Raw genomic sequence first — 27,529 nt, forward strand, 5'->3', positions numbered from 1 at the left:
CCCAATAAACTTCTGGAGGACTTAAATACAAGGAACGAGGCGTAGCGGGAGGGACGGACCTTCCGACGACAGTAGGTTTCCCGCCACCTCTTCGCTACTGAAAATCGTCTTCACGCCCGTCCGGGCCGCGGCTCACCTCGTGGGGACCCGGGGCAGGGATGGGCGGGGAGCAGCGCGGGAGCCCGCAGCATCCCCCGCAGCGTCCAGCGCCCCCGGGACTCGGGCCGACGGCCCCGGCGGGAGGGCCGCGCCCAGAAGCGCGGGTGCGGGGCTGCGCTCGCCGCGGTCCTCCGGTTCGCGGTCGGAGAGACGGGGCGGGTCCGGCCGCGCCGCGGGCCCCGCCCCCAGCGCCCGGGCTCCGCCTCCGCCAGCCCTGCCCGGGGCTCGGCGCCGCGAGGTCCCAGTCGCGGCCGCGGGAGCCGAGCCATGCGCGCCGCGGGGCCGGGGGCGCGCGCGGGGCCGGCGCTGCTGCTGCTGTGGGCCGCGGCCGGGCTGTCCGCCGCGGCCTCGCCCCCAGCCCCGCCGCTCTTCAACGTGAGCCTGGACGCGGCGCCCGCGCTGCGCTGGCTGCCGGTGCTGCGGCGCTTCGACCTGGACTTCCTGCGCTCGGCGATGGCGCACATCCTCGGGTGAGCGCGGGCGCGGGGCGCGGGGCCGAGCCCCGGGGCACCGCGGGCGGCCCGAGTCCGCGTGCGGGCGGCCCAGACCGTGCTGCCCGCCGGGCTGTCCACTGAGCCGCTTCCCCCGCCCCCGGGACCGTCCTGCCCTCCTCGACCCCAGCGTCCCGACCCGCGGCCTCCGGGGCGTGCGGGCTCGGCTTGTGCCGCCGCTCTGGGAAGCGCCGGGCTCGAGGCTGATCCAGCGGCCAGTTTGACTCCGGAGCTCGGTGTCCCCGGAGGCGCGCCCTTCCCGCAGACAATCTGGGTCAGGGCGGCGTGCAGGTTGTCGCCCGCCCGCTCGGCGCGGAGTCGGGGACGCACCCCACACCCTCGTGGCAGGTCCGGCGAGTCTCGCGAGTCCGCCCCTTGGGGACCACAGTCGCTCGCCCCGCCTCCCTGTCCGAGTGTCCTTCTCTCCGGTCGGGGATGCTGCGGGTCGCGTGGTGCGGCGCCTGGGCTGTCGGTCCTCTGGGAAGGGAGGAGCCCGGCACCCCCGAGGATACGAGCTCTAGGAGCCCCCCGCCACCCAGACACGCGGTCGCGCCCCTTCAGCCCCCGCGCAGATCAGACACCCTCGCGGTTCTTTGTTTCTAGGAATAAGGTCCCCAAGTGGGTCCACGCGTGGGTCGGGAAGGTGGTGGAGGAGCTGGAGCCCTTCCTGCCGCAGCCCTTCGCCGACGAGATCCGCGGCCTGTGCGAGGTCCTCGACTACAGCCTGGCCGACTGTCTGCTGCTCAACCTGGTGTACGAGTCCACCGCGTGAGTGCCCCGCGCCGGCCGGCGTTCACCGGGCCTCCTGCCGCATCTGGCTCGGAGGGGACATACTTCCAGGGTGATTAAAACGGGGTGGATGGAGACCGGGCTGCCCGGAAACCTCCCGCGCTTCCTCTTTGCCTCTCGGGGTAAATCTGAGCCGCAGATCAGGAGCTTTGACAAGGAAAGCAGCTTCTCCGACCTCAGCCTTGAACTTTCCCTCTTGCCCGAAGCCCGCCTCCCTCCCTCCACCTATTCAGGTACTGTCCCACTTTCCAAACGCTAAACTCCACGCGTACTTGAGCAGAAGTTTTTAGAACTCAGCCCACTTGTATGGACCGTCTAGGTATCCCGGGGACCCTGCGCCCTTATAATGCAGGGGGTCATCCCCGCACTCATCTGTCCCCCTGCATTTATACCTCTGTGTCTGCATGGCCGGAGAGCCTGTCTTCCCTTTCAGAGCCTGTACCTTCCAGGGTTGGGGTCACAGGGAACGTCGTCCTGGCTGAGGCAGAGCCAGCATTTGGTAGGCAGGTGGGCAGGATAAAGTGGCACACGGAAGTGAAAGCGGGTAACAGCGCGTAGTTGATCCCATGGAAAGTGCAGGGGAATCTTGTCTTACTGGCTCAGTAGTAGGTCCTGGAGGTAAGAGAGGTTTGACCGGGTTTACTGTTTTGCCCCCAGACCAGCCTTTTCTAATGACATACTTAATAGCTTTTGGCTGCCAGGACATGTTGGGGGGAAAGGGGTTCTTGGGATAAGGCAGCTTTACTGCCCCCCTGGTGTCTTGCCTGAACCCCTGGGCAGTGTAAGAAGCACAGAGTAGGGGCGCCTGGGTGGCTCAGTGGGTTAAAGCCTCTGCCTTCAGCTCAGGTCATGATGCCAGGGTCCTGGGATCGAGCCCCACATGAGGCTCTCTGCTCAGCAGGGAGCCTGCTTCCTCCTCTCTCTCTCTGCCTGCCTCTGCCTACTTGTGATCTCTGTCTGTCAAATAAATAAATAAATAATCTTAAAAAAAAAAGAAGCACTTTTCTCTTTAGGGAAATGTTTAAAGACACAGATAAGACACAAACTTGTTAAATGAACCAAGTTACTTTTGCCATTCCTCTTCTCCCACCTCCATCTTCTTCCTATTCTGACACATGGCTTTCTCAACTGGAAAAAAAAAGGTTTTACTTCCCCTTTTGTTGTTGTTGTTAGACTCTATGTATTCAAGCAGATTTAAGCAAAAGTTCTAGAAAAAACATTCTAGCTTTTGGATTTGATGCTAAAGTATGAGCTGAATTGCCTGACAACCAAAAGTGCCACCAGACGCCGTTAGAATTCACAAGGGGGGTTGCCTGGGGGGCTCAGTCGGTTAGGCAGAGGGAAGCTTCTGCCTTTGGCCTGGGTCATGGTCCTGGGGTCCTGCGATCCCTGCATGGGCAGGGTCCCTGCTCCGCGGGGAGCCTGCTTGTCCCTCTCCTCTGCCGCTTGTACCTCTCTTGCTATCTCTGTCGCTATCTCTGTCTCTCAAATAAATAAAATCTTAAATAAAAAAGAATCAACAAGGGCCATGTTCTGTTCACATTTCCGATGTGAGGCTTTTTGAATCGGAATAATACCAGCTCCCCTTACTGAGCCTGCTGGGCACAGGCCCTGGAGACGGTTATGACCATTTGTGTAGAAAGCAAGCGCCAGAAGGGAAAACTCGCTGAACGTCCTGGGGCCTGGTGAGCCGTCAGAGCCGCTGCATTCAAAGCTCCCGTGTCTCCCCTGAAGCCCTCAGCTCCCCGCTTGTTCCCGTGCTTGTGGGTGCCTCACGCTAAAATGTTTGGCTTAAGGGGTGCCTGGGGGGGCTCAGTCGGTCAGGTATCTGACTCTTGATCACAGCTCGGGTCCTAATCTCAGGGTCGTGAGTTCAGGCCCCGCATTGGGCTCCACGCTGGGCGTGCAGCCTACTTCAAACAAACAAACAAACACTTGGCTTGATATGGAGATATTGTTGTCGTGCCGGTTTTGAAAAATTCTCTGGGAGAGATTTCCACACCCTTTACTTTAACCATTTCCAGGTTTTATCAGCCCCCTTTTGGACATCAACTCTTTGAGGATCAGAAATCTTGGAAAAAATTAAGAACTAACCAGACTTCCTTTTTTGAACAAACACAAAAATTAAGTAACATTCATTTTCTCCTATGATAAAAGTAATATGTAGTCATTATAGGAAATTAGCAAATACAGAAAAGTAGGGAAAAATCAACCACAATTCTTTGCTCGGAAACAGCCAACAGCCCCCTTCAGGATACTGCCTCTCCATTTGGCTTGCCTGACGGACATCTCTTTCCCCAGAACGGGGCATGCTGTGCATAGGTATTTTTCCACAGAACGTTACATATTCTCAGAAGAAACACTTAGATATCGTAACAAACCTCTTCCTCTTTTCCTCAAAATACTTCTCTCCAGCTGGGAGTTCTTTTTTTTTTTTTTTTTTGAGATTTTATTGATATATTTGAAAAATAAGAGCACGAGCAAGAGGGGAGAAGCAGGAGAGGGAAAAGCAGACTCCTTGCTGAGGACAGAACTGGATGGAACAGGACGGACCTGGGTGGAATGGGACAGACCCAGATGGCCCTGGGGCTCGATCCCAGGACCGTGAGATCATGGCTTGAGCTGAAGGCAGATGCTTAACCCACTGAGCCACCCAGGCGCCCCAGCTGGGAGTTTTAAAAGATCTGTTTCTCTTATGAGCTCTATGTAGGGAGCCCTGATGGCGACAGGGAAAGTGCCAAGCCCCTAAGAGTTTACTGTTTTTCCTCAGAGGACAAACTGAAACATTTGGGGGACAGAATGATTTAGTGCCATTATATATGCTCTGAGAAATTCATCAAAGAGAAGTGAATTTGAACTAGCTTTGAATGGTATGTTCTATAGACTACATCCCGCCAAACAGAGGAATAAGCAAAGTTCCGAGGGCTAGCTGAGCTCAGAAGAGTCCGTTTCAGATTTATTTATTTATTTAAAGATTTAACTTATTTATTTGAGAGAGAGATAGCAAGAGAAAGCATGAGAGGGGGCAGAGGGAGAGGGAGAAGCAGGCTCCCCTCTGAGCAGAGAGCCCAATGCAGGGCTCGATCCCAGGACCCTGAGACCATGGCCTGAGCCGAAGGCAGACCCTTAACTGACTGAGCCACCCAGGTGCCCCTCAGTTTTAGATTTAGGATGAAATTCTCTTTCCATACGTTTTCACCACCGTGTGTGCTGAGGGCAACATTCTGGTAGCGCCAAATGAACCCTGATGAGGTGTGTCTGGGTGTGCTTTTCACCTTGAATTGTGGCTCCAGATGCTTGCGCAAGGATCACCTGTCATATGTATCCATTATAAGAATTGTTTTACTGTAAGGATTTATTTTTTAAATGAAACCTCATTCTCCTTTTTCCTATTTTTTCTCATTCATTCATATTGTACTTGTCTATTTTCTCAGATTCTGCACCAGTATCGTGGCTCAAGATTCCAGAGGCCACATTTACCATGGCCGGAATCTGGATTACCCTTTCGGAAATTTCTTACGCAAGTTGACCGTGGATGTGCAGTTCTTAAAGAACGGGCAGGTATGGTTCGCACGCCCTAAGCCTGAGCAGTCAGAGACTGGCCAAGCAAAGCTAGCAGTCGCTAGGACGGATGGTCTGCTGTCAAAGTGTGTTACTGGTTTAAGATATAGAAAACATCAAAGTCCTGGAAAAGCAAAACCTCGGGAGGTTTACGTCCATTACGCTCCTGGAAAGAAGGGTCATTTACAATTACGGAGCACCTACTCATTTCCTTATGGAAATCTCTCTCAGAATGTGACCAGTCATCCACGTCAGCTCTCCCTCTGCTTTCCCGTGCTGAGGAGGCTTCTGGAATAGGGAGGGGCGGCATGGTGTCCCGGCTGGAAACCGCCAACTTTGAGGTCCGACAGTCCTGGGTTTGAGTTCTGTTTCTGTCGCTTGCTTCCTTTGAGAAGGTGGGAAATCCTTGAGACACGTTTTGCAGACTCCAGCTCAGAGAGATTAATAATCACCTTATGGAGGTAGTTGTAAAGGTTACGTGGAGTGATCTATGCAAAGCACGGAACCATGAACCACGATCAGTTGTGGCCACATAATGAACTGTCCTCACTCTGTAAAGTCTGATGGGCTCACAGCACTCTCTAAGTATGATCTTTAAAAAATCTTCCTTAGATCATTTATTTTCATCATAGAAATACAACCTAATATGTACTGTTTTCACATTTCTGTGTAAACATCTGGAGACAGTCTTTTTTCTTTTAAAGATTTTATTTACTTATTTGACAGAGAGAGACACAGCGAGAGAGGGAACACAAGTTCGGTGAGTGGGAGAGAGAGAAGCAGGCTGCCCGAGGAGCAGGGAGCCTGATGCGGGGCTTGATTTCAGGGCCCTGGGATCATGACCTGAGCCGAAGGCAGACGCTTAATAACTGTGCCACCCAGGCGCCCCAGGGATAGTCTTAATCAGTGTTCATTGAGTACACAAAGCACGTTATGGCCAGGAAACAGTGTGCTAAAGCCAGATTTTGGTTTTGGTGGACACTGTTTAAGGACAAGGACTGTATTTCACACGTTCTTTGCATTTAGGAGTTGAGTCACAAATACTATAAACTCATTTATTAAACACTCACTCGGTCATCCGGTTTTACAAACAAAACTTTTTCTTATAAAATCTAAAATAATACATAAATACTTAAAGCAAACATTTCTCATTTTTCTCTTTCATTTCTTTACTTCACCACTGTTAACAATTTGGTTTATAGGGCGCCTGGGAGGCTCAGTCAGTTGGCCGTCTGCCTTTGGCTCGGGTCGTGATCCCAGGGTCCTGGGATCAAGTCCCGCATTGGGCTCCCTGCTCCATCTGGACCCTGCTTCTCCCTCTGCCCCTCTCTCTCTCTCTCATGAATAAATAAATACAATCATAAAAAAAATTTTAAATTTAGTTTATAGTTGAAGAATTACTTCAAAAATGGTTTTAACTGGTAACAATGACAGAACATACATACATACTAATTTCCGAAAGGAAATCTGCTAAAACGTTAGCAATTATTACTGGACAGTGGGACTATATTTTCACTGACTACTTTATGCTTTTCTGCATTATCTACAATAAGCAAGAAATCTTCTAAGTGGACAGAGGAATAAATACAGTAAAAATAAATTATTTCAACAGTTCTCTCTAGAACTCACCCTGTTTTGTTTTGTTTTTTAAAGATTCTACTTATTAGAGAGAGAGAACAAGCAGTAGGGAGGGACAGAGGGAGAGAGAGAGAAACAGACTTTCTGCTGAGCAGGAAGCCCGATGCGGGGCTCGATCCCCGGACCTGGATATCATGACCTGAGCAGAAGGCAGGCGCTTAACCCACTGAGCCACCCAGGCACCCCTACCCTCACCCTAACTGTTAATGCTTCATTTGTTCCTGTTGTCCTGGAGCGCCCGTGAGAACTGGCCAGCAGGCACGGCTTGACTCCTAGTGCTCAGGTTATCATTAGGAAATCTAGCAGTGGACACCAGAGTATTATCTTTCCGCTGAGGGCTCACAGCCAAGAAATTGTCGTGCTAAATGAAGAACAGGTGATCCACAAAATAATTCATCCCTTATTCTCGAATATTGTTCATAATTTTTAAAGGATTTTTACATATAATTCCTCCTTAGATGCTCACCAAAGCCACATTTGTGCCCTCTGAGTGGGCACAGATCAACAGTTTCATGCGCACTTTCCCCGTGAGAGGCAGAGACCTCACCTGGAGAACGTTGTCCCAGCTCCCCTGGGAGGAGGCCCACAGAGGCAGGACCAGAGCCAGGCCTCTGGCCTCCTAGTGGCTTTCTTCCCCCCAGACTCCAACCAGGCTGTGATTTAGAATCTCTTGCTGTAGCCAAGGGTCTGCTTGTGTTAACTGACTCAGCAGGGACAACAGAAACAGGACGTTTAGAAACAAAGACAGGTTTTCAGGATAAAAGAGCTGGCAAATTATATCCCAGAATCATTTATAATTGGGTATGATCCAACCTCTTGGAAACTACAATATGATTCTGCCTTTGAAACTTTAATTTGCTCTTTCCTTCAGGAGTAACCCTGATATGAGTGTCAATGTGTCATTCGAAGAAAGTGACGGTATAATTACTTTTTTCCTTCACATAATTACATTTTGTAAAGGCTTTAGCAGCGAGGTAGAATTATGCCTATTTTACTGCCGTGAATGGAAGTGGGGAGAATTCAGAGAAAGCCCTCGAGGAGCTGGGTGAAGGTCACTCATAAAACTAGGGCCACTGCATTTTTTTCTTTGTAATTTAGCCACCTTAAATTATTTTTTACAACCAGATGAGGTAAAACTAAATGATCAAAAAGATTACAGACTTAAGATTCAGCTTTTTTTTTTTTCAAGACTTACTTATTTATTGGGGAGAGCATGAGTGGCAAGGAAGGACAGAGAGAGAGAGAGAGACCACAAGCCGCGGGGAGCAGCAGGCAGAAGGAGAAGCAGACTTCCTGCTGAGCAGGGAGCCCGGCGATGTGGGGCTCCATCCCAGGACTCTGGGACCATGACCCGAGCCAAAGGCTTAACCTACTAATCCAATCACCTGCCCCTGAAATTTAGCTTTTTCAAAGGAAAAATATTCACTCAGGCCCATTCGTTTCTCAAAATAAAAAGAACGGGCACATTCTCTCTTTAAACAATGAAATCTGGTATCTGCAGTAGCTGATCCAATGTAATTTTTCTCCTGGTAGTCAGATGGTGGTCTCCTGCAATCATGGCGCTTGTTACCTTAGGTCACAGTGGAAGTGTTCCCTGTAACTCACGGGATAACCATGAGGATGACATTGGAGATATATGTAAAATAGTTTTTTAAATTTAAAATTTAGGGGGGTCTGGGTGGCTCAGTTGGTTAAGTATCTTCTGCTCAGGTCATGATCCCAGGGTCCTGGGATGGAGTCTCACAACGGGCTCCCTGCTCAGTGGGGAGCCTGCTTCCCCCTCTGCCTGCAGCTTTCCCTGCTGTGCTCTCTCTTTCTGTGAAATAAATAAGTAAAATCTTTTTTAAAAATTTAAAATTTAAATATGATTATGACTGACAAACAGTCTCACTTATTTCCTCTTACCCCATAGAGCTTATAAGATACATGACTTAGGGGGCACCTGGGTGGCTCAGTGGGTTAAACCTCTGCCTTCGGCTCAGGTCATGATCCCAGGGTCCTGGGATTGAGCCCCACATCGGGCTCTCTGCTCAGCAGGGAGCCTGCTTCCTCCTCTCTCTCTGCGGGCTTCTCTGCCTACTTGTGATCTCCATCTGTCAAATAAATAAATAAAATCTTAAAAAAAAAGATGTATGACTTATGATCAAGTCAACACAAGATTTTAGTCAGAGCCCATCTGCTATTTTGAGGATGGAGTTTCTTAATCTTTTGGGGTGCATGGTCCCCTTTGATGAGCCGATGGTCCCATTTCAGAATGTTTTATAATACTTAAAATGCATGGATTACAAAGAAAATCAGTTATGTTGGAATACAGCCATTTCAATGTCATACTTTTTCTCACTATATTAAATAGTAAATTTTAGCTGTGCATCTAATAACTCCCATAATGACAATTATGAATGGTATTTCAGGACAAGTAATGATCCGATGTCAAGGTAGATATGATAGCATTATGTATGTGAAACTATCTGCTATGTCTGTGGTGGCAGAATCATGGGCACTGCTGAGACTACAGGATTTGTCAAGTGTGTCTGTTACGGAAGGAGTGACATTTCAGTTAGAAATGGGTGAAAATAAAGAAGTACCTTTTCTCTCCCATGCAAGATCAGAGACCTACTGATTTCTATCCATGGCACCCCCAGGTCAAACCTTTCAGAAGGCAATTTAGGAGTTTTTATTATGTTGGCACTTATAAGGAAAAAACTCAATGAGGGGGACAAAACAGACGACTTCAATGTGTGTTTGGCGGGAATGGCAAAATGATGCCTGTCTCTTGGTTGCAGGTGGCGTTCACAGGAACCACGTTCATTGGCTATGTAGGAGTGTGGACCGGTCAGAGTCCATACAAGTTTACAGTTTCTGGCGATGAACGAGGTAATCAGAGCAAACTCCTGAGCATTTTGGCTCTGTGCCTGGTCGGTTGTCTCCAGGTACTTCATCGGCTGCCCCAGCTGAACATGCAGACGAATCCCGACTACACCACCAGCTGGGACCCCCGGCCTAGTGGGGGAGGTGGGCGGTGTGCTCCAAGCAGTGAAGATGATTTCAGGGGGTGTGAGTGCTACAGAGAGTGCAAAACAGGGTGCCCGGGTGCTGCAGTCACTTGATTTCAGCTCAGGTCACGGTCTCAGGGGAGTGAGATCAAGCCCCGCGCCGGGCTCCACACTCGGCGTGGAGCCCGCTTCAGACTCCCTCTCCCTCGGCCCCTCCATCGTGCTCTGTCTCTCCCTCTCAAAGAAACAAGTCTTTTATTTATTTTTTTTTAATATTTTATTTATTTATTTGACAGAGATAGATCACAAGTAGGCAGAGAGGCAGGCAGAGAGAGAGAGGGAGAAGCAGGCTCCCTGCTGAGCAGAGAGCCTGATGCGGGGCTCGATCCCAAGACCCTGAGATCATGACCCGAGCCGAAGGCAGAGGCTTAACCCTCTGAGCCACCCAGGTGCCCCAGAAACAAGTCTTTTAAAAAAGAGAGGGAGAGAAAGCAAAACAGGAAGATGTGATGGAGAATGAAGGAGGGGGTGGGGCAGGTACTGCAGGTCACATGATCCAGGAGCCAGAAGCTGGGGGAATTCTAGAAACAGAGCATTCCTGGCTGATTCTAGAAACAAAAGATGGCGGTGTGGTTGTAGCACTGGGAACTGGCGTTACAGGCGGAGAGGAAGGCCGAGGCCGTGGTGAGGGTCAGGATGGGGAGTTTGGATTTTCAGTGTGATGGTGGAATGGAAGCCCTAGGAGGGCTTTAGGCCGGGAAGCGAATCACTCGGGCTGTTCCCTAGAAATCGGTCGTGGGGGGTGACATGGAAGCAGAAGACGGTTAGGGAGCTGCTGCAGTCATGTAGAGGCTACATGATGGCATCCTCCGGGCGACAGCTATAAAGCCTTCCACAGCTTACTGGCACCTTCTGGTCACTTTTCTCAGGGGACCTTCATGACAGTCCTGTCAGACAGACCGGGCTGGTCGTATTGACCCCGCTGGGGAGGCAGAGGAGGAAGCGGAGGCTTGGGGGTGGGGGGTGGCAGCTGGCCGGTGGAAAGGTGGTTCTCAAACTGGTCCCCCAGGTCTGGTGGTTATACGACTGCACCACCGGTCCCCAGGTCTCAGGGGACATGAGTCAGCTCCACAGAGCGTGGGAGACCCAGAGGTCCACAGACACTGTCTCTGTCCTCAGGAACTGGCAGCTGAGCTAAGAAGAAAGTCATAAAGTTGAGTGTTGGTCATTGGATGAACATGACTGACGTCATGTTGCCTGTTCCTTTGGTTAAGTCTGCTCTTACCTTTCTATGCAAGGTTGATGGGAGGACGCTGGCTGAGGACATGTCAGTGTCCGGTGCTCCGTTCTGCATCCTAATGGGTTCCTAAAGCATTTTCTCAAAGTCAGCAATGAGTGAGACTGATTTTCTCTTCTTTTTTGAAAAGATTTATTTCTTTTAGAGAGAGAGAGCAGAGGGCAGGGGCAGAGGGAGAGAGAGAATCCTCAAGCAGACTTCGTGCTGACTAAGGAGCTGGACACGGGGCTGGATCTCAAGACCCCGAGATCATGAGCTGAGTCGAAATCCATAGTCGGCTGCGTCACTGACTGAGCCCCATGGGTGCTCCATTGACTCTTAACCCATGGTGCTCAGACCACAGATGACACTTACTAAGGTTTCACACAGAATGTCTGTCAACAAGTGTGTGTTTCAGGCTGGGCTTTGTTTCCATCATTCTGTGACTCCAAGTGTTTAACAACGGATTAGTAGAACCTAAGGTACGAGCAGTCTAGAAATAACTGAGTTCTTCTGTGATGTGCACATTTAATGAAATACCGTCAGACCGCCTTTTTAATACTTATATTAGTGAAAACTAGTTCTATTTTAGTCTGCTGCAAGGGAGTTAAAATGCCTGAACCATAAGGTAGGATGTCTCTGCCAAGAGAGATAAGATATTCAGCTGAGTTTCTGGATGTTATGGAGACGGCCAACAGCCCCCCACCCCACCCCGGGAAGGGTAGGGCTGGGAGGAGGACCCACAAATGGCGTAGAGTCTGGGGAGGCGTAACCTACCACCTGGCAGGTAACATCTCAGCCTCGAGAGCCAGCCTGCCCGAGGTCTGCGTCGGGCTATCACTCGCTGACTCAGCGACTGCCCCCAGGGTGCTTCAGTGTCTCACCTGGAGAGCGAGGGAGGAGGTCGAGCTGCTTCGTGGATGTGAAGGGGCCGTGTTGTCCTGTGTTGTCTGGCTGTGTTGTCCGGCTGTGCTGTCCTGTGTTGTCCGGCTCCAGCCCGGGAGCACCAGCTGCGGTCTCAGCCCCTCCACGTTAATGGCTGCTGGTGGACGTGCCCCTGCACGCTTCCGCAGAACTCTTGCCCTTCCCTTTTCCCCTCTTCTTCTTCTTCTTTTGTAAATTTTATTTATTTTGCTTTTTCAATGTTCCAAAATTCATTGTTTATGCACCACACCCAGTGCTCCATGCAATACGTGCCCTCCTTAATACCCACCACCAGGCTCCCCCATCCCCCACCTCTTTCCTCTCTAAAACCCTCAGTTTGTTTCAGAGTCCACAGTATCTCATGGTTCAACTCCCCTTCCAATTTCCCCCAACTCTCTTCTCCTCTCCATCTCCCTATGTCCTCCGTGTTATTGCTTATGCTCTACAAGTAAGTGAAACTGTATGATAATTGACTTTCTCTGCTTGACTTATTTCACTCAGCATAATCTCTTCCAGTCCTGTCCATGTTGATACAAAAGTTGGGTACTCATCCTTTCTGATGGAGGCATCATACTCCATAGTGTATATGGACCACATCTTCCTTATCCATTTGTCCATTGAAGGGCATCTTGGTTCTTTCCACAGTTTGGCGATGGTGGCCATTGCTGCTATGAACATTGGTGTACAGATGGACCTTCTTTTCGCTACATCTGTATTTTTGGGATAAATACTCAGTAGTGCAATTGCAGGTCATAGGGAAGCTCTATTTTTAATTTCTTAAGGAATCTCCACACTGTTTTCCAAAGTGGCTGCACCAACTTGCATTCCCACCAACAATGTAAGAGGGTTCCCCTTTCTCCACATCCTCTCCAACACCGGTTGTTTCCTGTATTGTTAATTTTGACCATTCTAACTGGTGTAAGGTGGTATCTCAATGTGGTTTTGATTTGAATCTCCCTGATGGCTAGTGATGATGAACATTTTTTCATGTGTCTGTTAGACATTTGTATGTCTTCTTTGGAGAAGTGTCCTTCATGTCTTCTGCCCATTTTTTGATACGATTATCTGTTTTGAGGAGTTCTTTATAGATCTTGTATATCAGCCCCTTGTCTGCAGTGTCATTTGCGAATATTTTCTCCCATTCTGTGGGTTGCCTCTTTGTTTTGTTGACTGTTTCCTTTGCCATGCAGAAGCTTTTGATCTTGATAAAGTCCCCAAAGTTCATTTTCGCTTTTGTTTCCTTTGCCTTTGGAGACATACCTTGAAAGAAGTTGCTGTGGCCGATGTCAAAGAGGTTACTACCTATGTTCTCCTCTAGGATTCTGATGGATTCCTGTCTCACATTGAGGTCTTTTATCCATTTTGAGTTTATTTTTGTGTATGGTGTAAGAGGATGGTTGAGTTTCATTCTTCTACACATAGCTGTCCAGTTTTCCCAGCACCATTTATTTAAGAGACAGTTTTTTTCCACTGGATGTTTTTTCTTGCTTTGTCGAAGATTATTTGACTGTAGAGTTGAGAGTCCATATCTGGGATCTCTACTCTGTTCCACTGGTCTATGTGTCTGTTTTTGTGCCAGTACCATGCTGTCTTGGTGATCACAGCTGTGTAGTAAAGCTTGAAATCGAGCAACGTGATGCCCCCAGTTTTGTTTTTCTTTTTCAACATTTCTGTAGCAATTTGGGGTCTCTTTTGATTCCACACAAATTTTAGGATTGTTTGCTCCAGGTCTTTGAAAAATACCGGTGGAATTTTGATCGGGATGGTATTGAAAGTATAGATTGCTCTAGGCAGTATAGACATTTTAACTATGTTTATTCTTCCAATCCAAGAGCATGGAGTGGTCTTCCATCTTTTTGTGTCTTCTTCAATTTCTTTCATGAGTGTTCTGTAGTTCCTTGAGTATAGATCCTTTACCTCTTTGGTTAGGTTTATTCCCAGGCATCTTCTTTTTCTTTTTTTTTTTTTTAAGATTTTATTTATTTATTTAACAGAGAGATCACAAGTAGGCAGAGAGTCAGGCAGAGAGAGAGGGGGAAGCAGGCTCTATGCTCAGCAGGGATGCTGAGGCAGATGCAGGGCTCGATCCCAGGACTCTGAGATCATGACCTGAGCCAAAGGCAACAGCTTAATCCACTGAGCCACCCAGGCGCCCTCATCTTATGGTTCTTGGTGCTATAGTAAATGGAATCGATTCTCTAATGTCCCTTTCTATGTTTTCATGGATAGTGTATAAGAAAGCCACTGATTTCTGTACATTGATTTTGTATCCTGCCACATTACTGAATTGCTGTATGAGTTCTAGTAGTTTGGGGGTGGAGTCTTTTGGGTTTTCCATATAAAGAATCATGTCATCTGCGAAGAGAGAGAGTTGGACTACTTCATTGCCAATTTGAGTACATTTTATTTCTCTTTGTTTTCTGATTGCTGTTGCTAGGACTTCTCGCACGATGTTGAACAACAGTTCCTTTTCCTCTCTTCTTGCCCTCACTCGGCCTCCGCCCAAACCTGTTCCTCTCCAGGTTTTCTGTGTCTCAGGATATGATACTTCTTTCTGCTGCACTGATTGTACCAGGAGAATCTTTTGACCCCTCATTCCCGGGTCTTAGTGCCATTGCCCAAACTGGACTGTCTCTTCCAAGTCCTTGGAAATGTGTGTGTACATTTGTTTCTACGGCTGCCATGAAATTTGAGCTTTATCTTTGAAAACTGGATGCCAGTAAAAATCACTCTTCATCCACCAACTCTTCTCTCCCGTCAGCTCATACTCTGGGGAAGAAGTAAGATGGAAGGAGTTAAAATGTGGCACTTGGGCAACAGTTCGTACTTATACATATTGTTCCTTCCTCAACTCGACAGACAAAGGCTGGTGGTGGGAGAATGTGATTGCTGCCCTCTTCCAGAGACACTATCCGGTCAGCTGGCTTCTCCGCGCTGTGAGTACTTGTACTGCTGAGCCCCCCACCCTCACTCCATCTTCCGTGCGGTCGTGTTGTAGTGCTCTATGTCATTTTACGACTTTTACATTGACATTCAACAACTTTTCCATAAACAACATTTACTTCAGGTAAGAAGTTCCTTGAAAGGATGGGCATCTACGGGTTTGCAGAATGCAGAGTGATAAGAAGTATCAAAGAAAACAGAGCTGGACACTAGTTAGAGTAGTTGTTATAAATTATAAATTTCTGGTTATAAACTAAGTCGAGGGCATGTCATGTATGGCATGGCGATTATAGTTAATAATACTGTATTGCGTAAGTGAAAGTTGTTAAGAGTAGATCTTAAAAGTTCTCATGCAAAAAAAAAAAAATTTTGTAACTCCGGGTGGGGACGGATGTTGACTAGACTTATTGTGGTGATCATTTTGCAATATATGCGAATATTGAATCATTATATTGTATGCCTGAAATAATATAATGTTACCTGTCAGTTATACCTCAATAAAAAGAAAAGTCAGTGGTAGAGACAGATTTTAGTCAGTGCCGTGCTGTTGTAATTAGGAATAGTGCCCAGGTGGACAGAATCAACTTTGATTTGTACAGAGGTGACCGGTGTTTTAAAGGGAGAATGTGGGAATAGAGAAGGATGTGAACAGGGGCCCAGTAGAGTTGGAGAAGTGAAAAAGTACGGAAAGTGGAAAAGAGGGCTTGTACATGTAAAGCCTAGCTGGGGTTGCTAACTGGTGCTCATCAAAGTTAGCCTCCTGCCCTCCTGCAGAGACTGGAAAACAGGGGCCCTATCTTTTGTTTTTTAATTTTAAACTTATATCTAAAAATATATTCATTGAACAAAATAAAATCAAATATGCACATAAAACTTTGTACTATCAGATGTACAAATGTTTTGGGGATCAAAATAAATGTTTTATGAAAGTCACTCTAAAATGACAGGATTCTCTGATGAGTAGTTTTTCAAATGAAATACTTCACCATGCTTCATTTTATTTATTTTATTCATCCTGAGAAGTGTACTCCATAACCCCCATCATTTGTTTCACCCGTCACCTGTCCACCTCCACTCTGGTGATCGTTACTTCTCTACAGTTAAGAGTCTGTTTCTCGTTCTCTCTCTCTCGCTCTCTTTCCCCTTTGCTCATTTGTTTTGTTGCTTAAATTCCACATGAGTGAGTGAGTTCATATGGTATGTGTCTTTCTCTGATTTCTTTTGTTTAGCATAAAACTCTCTAGCTCTATCCATGTTGTTGCAAATGGCAAGATTTCATTTTTGATGGCTGAGTAATATTCCTGTGTGTGTGTGTGTGTGTGTGTGTGTGTGTGTGTGTGTGTGTGTGCTGTGTGTACCACATCCTTATCCATTCATCCCTCAATCTGTCAAGGGACACGTGGGCTGCTTCCATAATTTGGTTATTGTAAATAATGCTGCAATAAACTTAAGGGTGCATAGATCTTTTCAAATTAGTGTTACTGGACAGTATAGGGTAGTTCTATTTTTAATTTTTCGAGGAAGCTTTATACCATTTTCCACGGTAGCTGCCCTGGTGTGCACTCCCACCAGCCCTGCCCTGGTGTGCACTCCCACCAGCACTGCAAAGTGGTTCCTTTTTCCCACATCCTCGCCGATACTTCTTTGTTCTTGTATTTCTGACTTAACCTTTCTAATAGGTGTGAGGGGATACCTCACTAAGTGCTGGCTGGGACAAGCAGTCAATTCTTTGGGCCACCTTACTTTCTCAGGCAGGGGCTAGAAGAGAGGCCAGGTCACCTTAGGGATGTAGCCTAGAGCTATTAGAAACTGTTGTTTGTTCAAGTCATTATAGGCCAAGGTAAGGCCTTATCAAGCAAGACTGCTCAGAGGAGCCTAGCCAAAGTTTGGTCAAGGAGGGAATCTTTGTTAGAGGCTACAGTATTAGGCTGCTATAGCCTCCTAATCTTGATAACTGATTGAGATAAGAGAGAACTGTAAACTTTTGGGCAGATAAAAATGTACCCTCCTTTTAGAATCTCCATTTGCAAAGATCAGAATTTAGCAAAACAAAGACATTAGAAAGTAGTTCTGCATACAACAAAAAGAAAGTTTGCTTTAGTGACCTCTTAGACAGCAGAGTTCAGGCCACATATAAATTGTAATTTGAGGACATTTTGCGCAAGGATCTGGCCCTCCCCAGCTTTAGCCTTTTTGGCTCCTATTTGCCTTGCTTTAAATGATCTTTGTCCCTCTGGACCTGGAGGTCTCCTCAACTTCCTACCTGGGTACTTCCTAAAGATGTTAACAAACTGTGTACACTTCATACCTTTTTAAGACGACCTCTAAAACTTTTCATCATAAGATGGAAAGGCTGCAAAAAAAATCCAGAGTATTGCAAATGTTGCCATTTAAAAATAAAACTAGAATTTAAATCTAACCAGTAGACTCTAAACACCAAAATGATTTTTAAATGTTTTGGATAAAATTTACCTACAGTGACAGGCACAGATCTTATGGGTTTAGTTCCATGTCTTGACAGTTGTACACACTCATTTATCCACCCACATAGGCATCAGTAAAACAAGACACAGAACATTTCCAAGTCCCTGGAAATTTCCCTCCAGTTCCCTTCTCACCAATGCCTCACCGCCTCTGACACCCTCCTCCAGTGAAACCACTCTGACCTCTGTCACCACAGACAAGTTTGCCTGTTCTAGAATATGTATAAGAGAAATCCTAGAGTACAGACTCTCTCTCACACTCTGCCGGATACTTTTCTAATTCATCCATGTTCTTTGTATCCCTCGCTCATTCATTTTTATTACTGAAGAATATTCAGTTGTACGGCTATGCCACAATTCATTCATTTTCCCGTTGATAGACATTGGGTTGTTTCCAGTCTTGGGCCGTTGTGAATAAGCCTGTGATAGAATTCCCAGTACAAGGCTTCTAGTCAACATGCATGTCCACTTCAGTTGAGTAAGTGCTTAAGAGCGGAATTGCTGTGTCATAATGTCGGTGTATATATATAAATATTTTTTTAAAGATTTTATTATTTATTTTTTGAGAGGGAGAGAGGGAGAGCACATGCACAAGCAGGGGGAGGAGCAGAGGGGAAACGAGGGAGAAGCAGACTCACCACTGAGCGAGGCGCCCAATGTGGGGCTTGATCCCAGGACTCTGGGATCATGATCTGAGCTGAAGGCAGTTGCTTAACCAAGTGAGCCACCCAGGCACCCCAAGGTCAGCGTTTTTGTAATTGAGGTATAAAGCTGTGCCATTCATGTGTCACACCATTCATCTATTTAAAGTGTACAACTCCCCGGTTTTTAGTATAGTCAGAGTGGTGCAACCATCTCTACAATCAATTTTAGAACATTTTCATTCCCCTGGAAAGAAATCCCGAACCCACGAGCAGTCACGGCCCATTTCCATAATTTCCCCAGCCAGACAGATAAGGTGCTTGTCCCACCCTGACTCTGCCACCCGAAGGAAGCAAGTCACCTCCACCTTCGGGATTTCTTCCTCACGTTCTTTGGCTTTTTTCTCACCGGATTCTGCTGGAGTCAGTGAATTCTTTGATAGTTGTCGTGGGATGGTGTCGGTGACATAAAACAGTGTTCCTGACTCCTCTTGCCTCCCTTTATAATTGTGCTGAGTTCAGAACAAACCACTTTAGCCCTACATACCTCACCCTTCACAGTCCTATGTGTACGGGAGGGGAAGGTCCCAAACCCTGCCCCCGGTGGATGGTTTATGGTGCCGAATGAGGGCGCCTTTGCAGACGCTAATATTTGAATTGTGCTTTTGCTTGACTTTACCACGACCCCTGACACTGTGCCCGGCAGTATTCAGGATGGATGAAGAGAAAACGTCCTTTCCAAGAGCGGTTGTGAAGACACAGGCGGGAAGGGCAGGCTCTTCTGCAGATGAGCTTGAGCAAGGAAGGGAGCCCCTTACCCGCCCATGCCACAGCCCTTGGGAGGCCTTCACGAACCCCGGGGGTTTCTGAACCCCCTGCTCACTGCTCTGATGTAGTGTGCTGTCTTCCGTCTCCAACCTTTGCCAGACTATTCCACTGAGCCAGAACTGTCTTCCCTACCCCCATGCCCAGCCTCACAACCACGACTTGGACCAGCCTCACTTCCCTTTGTCCCTTTGGCCTCAGCTTGTGCAATACCTCCTGGGCTGCTTCCTAAATGCCCTGGGTGACGTTGGGTCCCCTGCTATGACTTTTCCAGCAACTGCTTCTCCCATGTTGACACCCCGTACCCTGTGTCACCACTGCCCATTGTCTTTCCTGTCACTCTTGGAAATCCGGAGTGAACGAGGTTAGGTCAGTCGTAGTCACTGTTCTGTCCCCACGCCGGCACAGTGCCCAGCACGTGGTAGGTATTTAGAAAGGACTTGTTGAAAGATCAAAGGACTGAGGACACGGGGGCAGTCCTGGGTGAAGGTGACCCGCCTAGAAAGCGTGTGGCACATGGTTGGTGAGCTGGGCCTAGAACTTGTCAACAGTTCTTTCCTTTTGTGAGGAAAGTCCCGCTGCTGTCGGCTCCCCATGGAGCCCTCGTGACAGGAGGTTGAAGTTGAGCAATTTAAGGTGGGAGCCATGGCTGAATGCATCAGGAGAGCAGGCTCCGGCCCGTTTGTCCGTCAGGGGCGTGGGTCGCTGCCGCGGGAGGTGAGGCTGATGCAGGCGCGTCTTCTCGTTCAGACCCTGAGTGAGTCGGAAAACTTCGAAGAAGCTGTGATCAAACTGGCTAAGACACCCCTGATCGCTGATGTCTATTACATCGTGGGGGGCACGTCCCCCCGGGAGGGAGTGGTCATCACGAGGAACAGAAACGGCCCAGCAGACGTGTGGCCTCTGGACCCTTTAAATGGAGCGTGAGTAGAATGAAGACCCTGGTCATGTTGTATCCATCATGTTTTTCAACCAGTGAAACTAGAAGTATTTTTTCGTTTTCGCAACTTTTTCTTCTTTGGCTGCACGCCGAATGACCTTGGGTAAGACGAGGTGTTGCGCTCTGTTGTAGGTGGTTCCGGGTTGAGACAAATTACGACCACTGGAAGCCAGTACCCAAGGAGGACGACCGGAGGTAGGCCTCTATACACTTTCCGGTTTCCAGGGTTTCCTCGGGGTCGGGAGAATGGGCCCTTTATAGGACGAGAACTGGAGAGGACTAGAGGCGCTGCCCCTCCCAGAAAATGTACCTGGGTGCCCTCACCCATGGCTTGGCCAGACTGGAAGAGTGTGGGGAGGGCTTCTTGGCGGCTGGGTGTTGGAAGGGAAGGTTGGCCCTGGCCTCAGGGTCAGAAGGCCTGGAGCCACCACTGGCTCTGCTAGTGACTCCCTGGGTGGCTCCTCGAGCCTCCGTTTAATAAGCTGTAAAAGGAAAGGGTAGACCAAGAATCGAAGTTTTCCATGTAAGACTTGTTTGGAAGGAAAACATTTAGTTTAAATAAATACATAAATAAACTAGTTAGGGGCTTTCTTTGGTCCTTCTAAAATTTTTTCTTTAAAGACTTTATTTATTTGACACTCAGAGACAGAGCACAAGCAGGGGGAGCAGCACAGAGACAGGGGGAAGCAGGCTTCCCACAGAGCAGGGAGTCTGACACGGGGCTCGATCCCAGGACCCCAAGATCATGACCTGAGCTGAAGGCAGACGCTTCACCGACTAAGACCCCAGGGACCCCTGGACCTTTTAATTTTAAACGTTTTATAAATCCGTGCGTCCCCAAACAAGAGGCAGTTAGGTATTTCCTCCCGGCTTAACAGCCCCATATGTTTAGTGGCAACTGTTTAATTTCGTAGCAATACATTTCACCTTCCCAGCTTCCCGGTGTGTCCACGGGCCTGACGGTTGAATCAATTTTGCTGCGGTGGTCTGAGACTAGGCAAAAAGCAGGTTTGGGGGCCAGGATCTGCTTTGGTGAAAGGGAGGTAAGGCAGCTGGGCCTCAGGATGAGAGCTGGTGCCCTGCAGGGTTTCCTGAAAGGCCCAGTAACTTTGACCCTTCTCCTTACAGGACACCTGCCATCAAAGCCCTTAATGCCACGGGCCAGGCCAACCTCAGCCTGGAGAAGCTCTTCCAGGTGACTTACCAAGCCGCAACGTCCTCCTCTTACCCAGGATGTTTGCTGTCTTTGTTAACAGTGATTAAAAAAAAAAGAAGAAGAAGAATGTGAAATCTCTGAAATCAAGCAAATGTGGTAGATGACAGTGTTGGAGTCAGAGTTTCACCTGGTTGAAAACTTTTTTAAGAGTTTATTTATTTAGACAGACAGCGGGAGAGGGAACACAAGCAAGGGGAACAGGAGAGGGAGAAGCTGGCTTCCCGATGAGCAAGGAGTCTGATACGGGACTCGATCCCAGGATGCTGGCATCATGACCCGAGCTAAAGGCAGACGCCCAACGACCGAGCCACCCAGGCGCCCCATGAAAAACCTTTTAAAGCGTCCAATGACAATTTGGCATAAAAGATTTTTTTAAAGTTTGCCTTTTGTGACAAACAGAAATCTAAAATGAGAATTACCTTCTTTTTAGGGATTCTCAACTAATGACTTGATAATTATATTTGTTTTTATGTGGTCCACTTTGTTTAACTCATTAAAAATTACAATTCTATTTATAGAATCCTTCAGACTTAACCTAAAAGGTCACCAGGACCCACAAGTTAGTGGGAAATGAAAGTTGAACAGAAAGTATAACTAAATTTTTTTTAAAAGTCTGATGACATTTTGTGAACTGGTTTCAGTGTAGGTCAAAGTATCCCTCTTCACCTCGGTTTTTCTGCCTCTTAGAGACACAGTTGGGTAGATGTTCACTGTTTAAAAGGGGAAAGGATTCAAAAGTCTATAACTCTGTCACCCTAAGACCCACAGGAGTGTTAGGTAGTTTTATGCTTCCCGTAGATTTACCTTTTAATATTTCTTCTACCTCTTAATAGTCTTTGTAATATGATTTTTTTTTCCTTTGCAGGTTTTGTCCGTGTTTCCGGTTTATAACAAGTAAGTGACATGTTCAACGCATCTGTTCTCACATCACCCCAGAAGGGGGGACTCGACTCCCATACTCTGGCTCAGCAGGGTTCTGGGTGCCTGTAGGTTGGGCTTTCTAGGTGCTGTGGGTACAGCAGTGAACCAGGCCGAGTCCCTGCTCTCACGGGGCTCGCGTTCTGCTGGTGGGAGTAGGGAGGAGGCAGGGAGGGGCAGATAGACATATCATAAGTCAGGTGAGAAGCCCATGAAGAAAAACAAAGGTAAGGAGGCTAGAGTGATCCAGAAGGAGGAGGGCCGTGATGTGTTCATCCTAAATCGGTCTGGCGTGGGGGCCACCGGCCCTGCTTTTGAGCGCCTTAATCCCACTGTTAAAACCAAACTTTAGACACCCTTGGCCTCCCTGCAACTTGCTGAGCCATTCTGCTGCCCCCATGCTCCACACACAGATGATTCAGCATCAAAGCTGCTGTTTGTTTTTTGGCCTGAACCCTTGACAGGAGCATTCTGTGGGCAGTGGCTTCTCAGGTGTACAGCCCTCATCGTCCTCTGAGGTGAAGCTCTTAATGAAACCTAAGTGGCAGCCACAAGACTTGGACAGGAAACTCTGAAGGTCCCAGAAAACCTTCAGAGTTTTCTCGGAAGGTCTCTGTCACCAGAAGAGCCAGGCTGACTAGACCAGCAGCTCCTCCTTGTCCTTTCCAGGTGGGGCTTCACGGCCTTATGGGCACCTCGGATTAGCTCCTTGGGGGTGCGGAAACCTTCTCTTGCTTCGTGAGTGGGGCTTGGTTTAATAAAATGAAAGAGGAAGCATCTGCAAGTCAAAGCCGTTTTATCTCCTCCTTTTACTCAGTAAATGCCCAAACCCAGCATCTCCTACCTCCTTGTTCTCACATCTGCTTTCTCCAAGGCACGAATACAAAATGGTCCTCTTCAGGAAACAGCCTAATACCGACAAAATCTGTACAGCAATTTTTAGTTTCAAATACCCAGTTGATTTTTTTTTCCTTTGAAATGATCGTCTCTTACACAAACACAACATAGTTTTCCTGATGGGCTCTGGAAAAACTTCCGCATATAAGTACTTTTAAGATTCCTTAGCTGTTATGACATTTTCAGAACTGGCGGTGGTCTTTCATTTTGTACTGTAATAGGAATATATCTTCAAATTGTTCCTTTGAAAGTTTTTTCTGTAAGTATGGCCTGATAAAAAGATGAACACTAAAAAATTTATTCTATAAACAATATTCTAAGAGCCAATACAGAAAAACAAATCAATCAGTACTTTGCCACTCTAACAAAGGAGCTGTGTGGGTAACGAATGATACCCAGTGCTCTGCGGGGTAGGGGGAACCTAAAAAACAAATTAAAGACCCCCCTCAGTTGTAGCATTTATTGACTTGCGTGTTGTAAACACTCCCAGCTGGGCCTATTTCAACCTCATGACCGATTGGTTTCTGCACTTCCTGGATGTGTGACCGTTGGCTCTCCCCAACCTGTGGCAGCCATCCGCACCACACAACGGACTCGATCCTTTCCAGTCGGGCACAGTTTTGCCCTTCTAATATTCGTTTTAAAGATAAGGATGTTCTTTTCTGTGTGTTCTTATAGTTTAAAAATAATTTTTAAAATGATGATTATATCTTTTTTCTAAAAATTAGCATTCAAATTAAAGAGTTGTTATATTTTTTAAAGATTTCATGTATTTGAGAGAAAGAAAGCATGAGCAGAGGGAAGGGGCAGAGGGAGAGGGAGAAGCAGACTCCCTGTGGTGGAGCAGGGGGCCCACAGGGCTTGAGCCCAGGACCCTGAGATCATGACCTGAGCCAAAGACAGATGCTTGACTGACTAAGCCACCCAGATACCGCAATAGGTGTTATATTTTTCTCTTTTCCTTTTTTTTTTTTAAAGATTTTATTTATTTATTTGACAGAGAGAGATCACAAGTAGGCAGAGAGGCAGGCAGAGAGAGAGGGGGAGGCAGTCTCCCTGCCGAGCAGAGAGCCCAATGCGGGGCTCGATTCCAGGACTCCGGGATCACGACCTGAGCCAAAGGCAAAGGCTTAACCCACTGAGCCACCCAGGCACCCCTAGTTGTTTTATGTTTTAAAGCATTGCCTATGCTGTCAACAGCCCTTATAATTTTAAATAGGTACACCATGGCCAATGGGATATATTGTATAGAGTTAAGCATTCTCCAGTTGTCACTTTTTCCTCTATTAAAACTCTGAAATAAACATATTTGTACATCCCCCCCCACACACACACACAAGCGCCCTGCTTTTGGATTATTTTCCCTGGCTGAATTCCCAGAAGCAGGGTAACTGAGTTAAAGGCTATGACTTTAAATGGCATATGAAATGTTTTGTTGAAGTAGAAATTATAAATAGTTAACCAAGTAATGCTTTTCTCCTTGTATAATTGAAAACCCAGGAGGAGCTGCATTTATTTTTTTTTTTAAGATTTATTTATTTATATTAGAGAGAAGAGTGCATGAGTGGTGGGGGGGTGTTGCAGAGGGAGAGGCAGAGAGGGGAAGCAGCCTCCCCGCTGAGCGGGGCTGGACCCCAGGACCCTGGGATCTTGACCTGAGCTGAAGCCAGGAGGACCCCCGCTCAACCGACTGAGGCACCTGTGTGTCCTGAGGAACCGCATTTAAAGGATGTTCACCACTGAGCCAGAATTAACACGGATTCCCGACTGGCGGGCCCTTTCCTTGCAAGGAAGGCTGTTGGGGTGTGAAGGTCACGGAAAGAAATCGCAGCATAAGCCGCTCAATGCTGCCCCCTTGTGTCACGCTGTAAAATTACACCCACCTGCGGTGGAATTCCAACCTCTGATCAGTCTCTAAGCGGAGAAAATACTACGATAGCGATGGAGAATGATGGCGGGAGGAAACGAACAGCTGAAGTCCTTCTTCAGCGGATCTCCATTACCCTTGGGCGAGCTCTACGTGTCCTTACAGTGCTGTCTTCAGCCCAGTGTACGGTTTGGGCCCCTGTTTCTTCCTAATCCTGAACAACCCACCTCCCCCTCATTGCCACAGTGTGAAACTCTGAGGAGTCCGAGAATTTTACATTTGAACGTGGCCTTCCCCAGTGTTGTCAGGTTAGAAAGGAGGGACCCTGTGCAATCGCTCGAATGAGAAATGTTAAACATTCAGACGTACATAGGCTTCTGTTTGTGTTATTTTCTAGGTCCCAAGGGTTAGGTTGGTATTTTTTTTCCTCTTTGGAATATTAGAGACAATGGCTTGCATATAAAAATCTCTCTCTCTGTTCTCAGCTACACAGTTTATACGACAGTCATGAGCGCTGCCAGCCCAGAGAGGTACACGACGAGGATCAGAAACCTGGGTTAAATGTACGTAAGCGAAAAGCGGGTTCTACTGTGCCATGAAAGTTGTGCTCGTCTGTTGTGTGTTCGTTTGGGCACGTTGCTGGGTGTGGGCTGGCGTTTCCCACGGAAGACGGGAACATCTGTAACATCGACACGTACAGAATATCTTCTGACACACATCTGGCAAATGGTTGTCACTGGTATCAGGTTAATGTCACTATGAGGGACTTATCTTGAATGTTGGTACGAGAGCTCATCTCGTGCCAAGGGCCCTTCGTCCCTCATTCGGACCTGCTCTCAGGGCGAGCTGTTATGTCTTCACGGACACAGAAGGGGACATAATTGGGAAGACTTGCCTGTCCCCAGAATAATAGTGAGGCGGGCCCAGCACCTTTGCAACCTGAGAAGACAGACAACGAAAGCAGGGGACAGCTGTAGGATTGATTTCAGGCGTGGGTGAGCCCATCCTTGAGGGAAGAGCATGAGGAAAAAGCAGGTGTCCTCTTTGCGGTGCCTGAAACCAAACCGAGGCGGTTTTCCCTAGTGCTGGGGTCTTCTGGAAAAGGGTCAACCCGGCCTGATGTTTGGGTCATTTGCTCATCGTGATGGTGTTACAAATCGGTGTTTGAATTAAATCCATTCATTTTTCTACCCTTACAGATGATTTCTTAAAAATGAAGTTCTGGAAGAGCTGTGCTTTAAAGAACAAAACAAAGCGGGAGGATTGAATCATTTTAGGGACGACACAGGTTCCTTCCTCATTAAGCTTTTCAGGCTTGGGAAGCGAGGGAGGGAGGACCACTGTCAGGCACGTGCGTGGCGGGCCTCCTGCGCTCACTTCCCTTCATCGCTTGCCTTGGGCCGCTCTAAGCTCTGTCTCTACCGACTCGAACAACTCAAAGATAATTGGTCTCAGAGGTCAAGCCACTTCTCCCCACAATATGTAGCAATGTTGTCTGACCTCAGCTGATGAAGAAACGAGCTGGCCAGGCCTCTTTGTTCATTACGCAGTGCTTCTGGAAGAGTCGGAGAGAAAAAGGTCCTTCTGAGAAGTGGAGAACTGTAGCTTGGATAGAGCCTGTCTGAGTGTCTGTTAGTCTGAGCTTTGCTCCTTTTTTCCCCTGGGGTGGGATTCTCACTTTACAGAATGTGTCTAACGTTTCTTTATCAAAACCGATGGGCCTCGTTTTTCTAAATAGCTATTTTCTTACTGCTTTTTGAAAACAATGTAAGATGTCGGGAAGGTGAATAAACACTTTTCCAAGATATTTAACGTTGTCGCTGCATTCTTATTCCCGAAGTCGTGTGGCTCTGAGCAGCTGTCCCGCGGAACCAGCTCTCCTAGATGTTGTTCAAATGTCAGCACTCAGAGGAGGGCACGGCTGCGTTGTAGAATTTAATTTTTTTTTTCACATCTACAAGAAAGAAACTTCCGTGAGGATGAAATGAGAAAAGGTTAAAATGCACAAGCAGTGAATCGATGGGATGTTCTTAAATCTTGCTGGTGTACCGGCGAGAACGAAGGAAAATGGGATAAATGGAAGAAAGTGTCAGCCCAGCACCAGTCACCCCTGCCTCACCATAGCCCACACCTCACTGGTGGCCCAGAATATTCGTGTTTCTTCCTGGACAGTGTTGGAGCCACATTGTTAAATTTCCATCATCCACTGTCCTTTTAAAAATCAAACATCAAAAAAAAAAAAAAAAAAAAAAATCAAACATCAAGGGACGCCTGGGTGGCTCAGTCAGTTAAGTGTCTGCCTTCAGCTCAAGTCATGATCTCCGGGTCCTGGGATCGAATCCCACGTTGGGTTTCCTGCTCAGGAGGGCGTCTGCTTCTCCCTCTCCCTCTGCCCCTGCTTATTCTCTCTCTCTCTCACTGGCAAGTAAATAAATACAATTTTTAAAATAGAAAATAATAATAAAGTCAAACACCAAGAGTAGTTTAAGTCTTGCCGGATATGTTAAGCTGTGATGGAGACTAGAAATTTCTACTCCTTTGTCACTGCCGTTCTTGTTTTCTAGACTACAGACTGTGATCTCTGGATGGAAATTTGGGGAGTCGCCTAATTTTAACCAGGCAGCAGGATGGCACTGGGGACTTTTCAGTAGGAGAGTGACTTAAGCAATCTAGATCTCTGGTTGTCTTTAAGACCTGTGTTCCTTGTGCCGTGTGGCTTCACTCTGATGTGTCCACATGGAGATTTCTTATTATTTAGCCTGCTTGGGGTTTGGTAAGCTCGCCAGACTTCAAATGTACTTCTCTGATTCAACTTTGGAAAGTGCTCAGTCACTCTTCTCTTCTCTTGCTATTCTATGTTCTCTTGTGTCTTTTCTCCTGAACTCCCTGGTGTGTGTGTTATCGCACCTGTTCTGCTCTGTCTCAGCAATCTGGGATTTGCAAGGGTCGGGGGGCAGCGTGGGGACAG

General features: G+C 47.5%; 1 protein-coding gene across 1 annotated transcript; it reads left to right on the top strand.

Annotated features, from left to right (window-relative positions):
- Positions 1 to 425: 425 nt before the first annotated feature.
- NAAA (N-acylethanolamine acid amidase) lies at positions 426 to 25,898 on the top strand. The gene is made up of 11 exons (XM_032838213.1): positions 426 to 629; positions 1,254 to 1,418; positions 4,874 to 5,000; positions 9,422 to 9,512; positions 14,691 to 14,767; positions 19,474 to 19,646; positions 19,796 to 19,858; positions 20,792 to 20,858; positions 21,745 to 21,773; positions 25,047 to 25,124; positions 25,761 to 25,898. The coding sequence occupies exons 1-10, from the start codon at positions 427 to 429 to the stop codon at positions 25,120 to 25,122; spliced, it is 1,071 nt and encodes a 356-aa protein (XP_032694104.1). The 5' UTR covers position 426; the 3' UTR covers positions 25,123 to 25,124; positions 25,761 to 25,898.
- Positions 25,899 to 27,529: the final 1,631 nt, after the last annotated feature.

The sequence above is a fragment of the Lontra canadensis genome, unplaced genomic scaffold (genome assembly GCF_010015895.1).
Source record: "Lontra canadensis isolate GAN:19392208 unplaced genomic scaffold, GSC_riverotter_1.0 scaffold1, whole genome shotgun sequence".
In the NCBI taxonomy this organism is placed as follows: Eukaryota; Metazoa; Chordata; class Mammalia; order Carnivora; family Mustelidae; genus Lontra; species Lontra canadensis.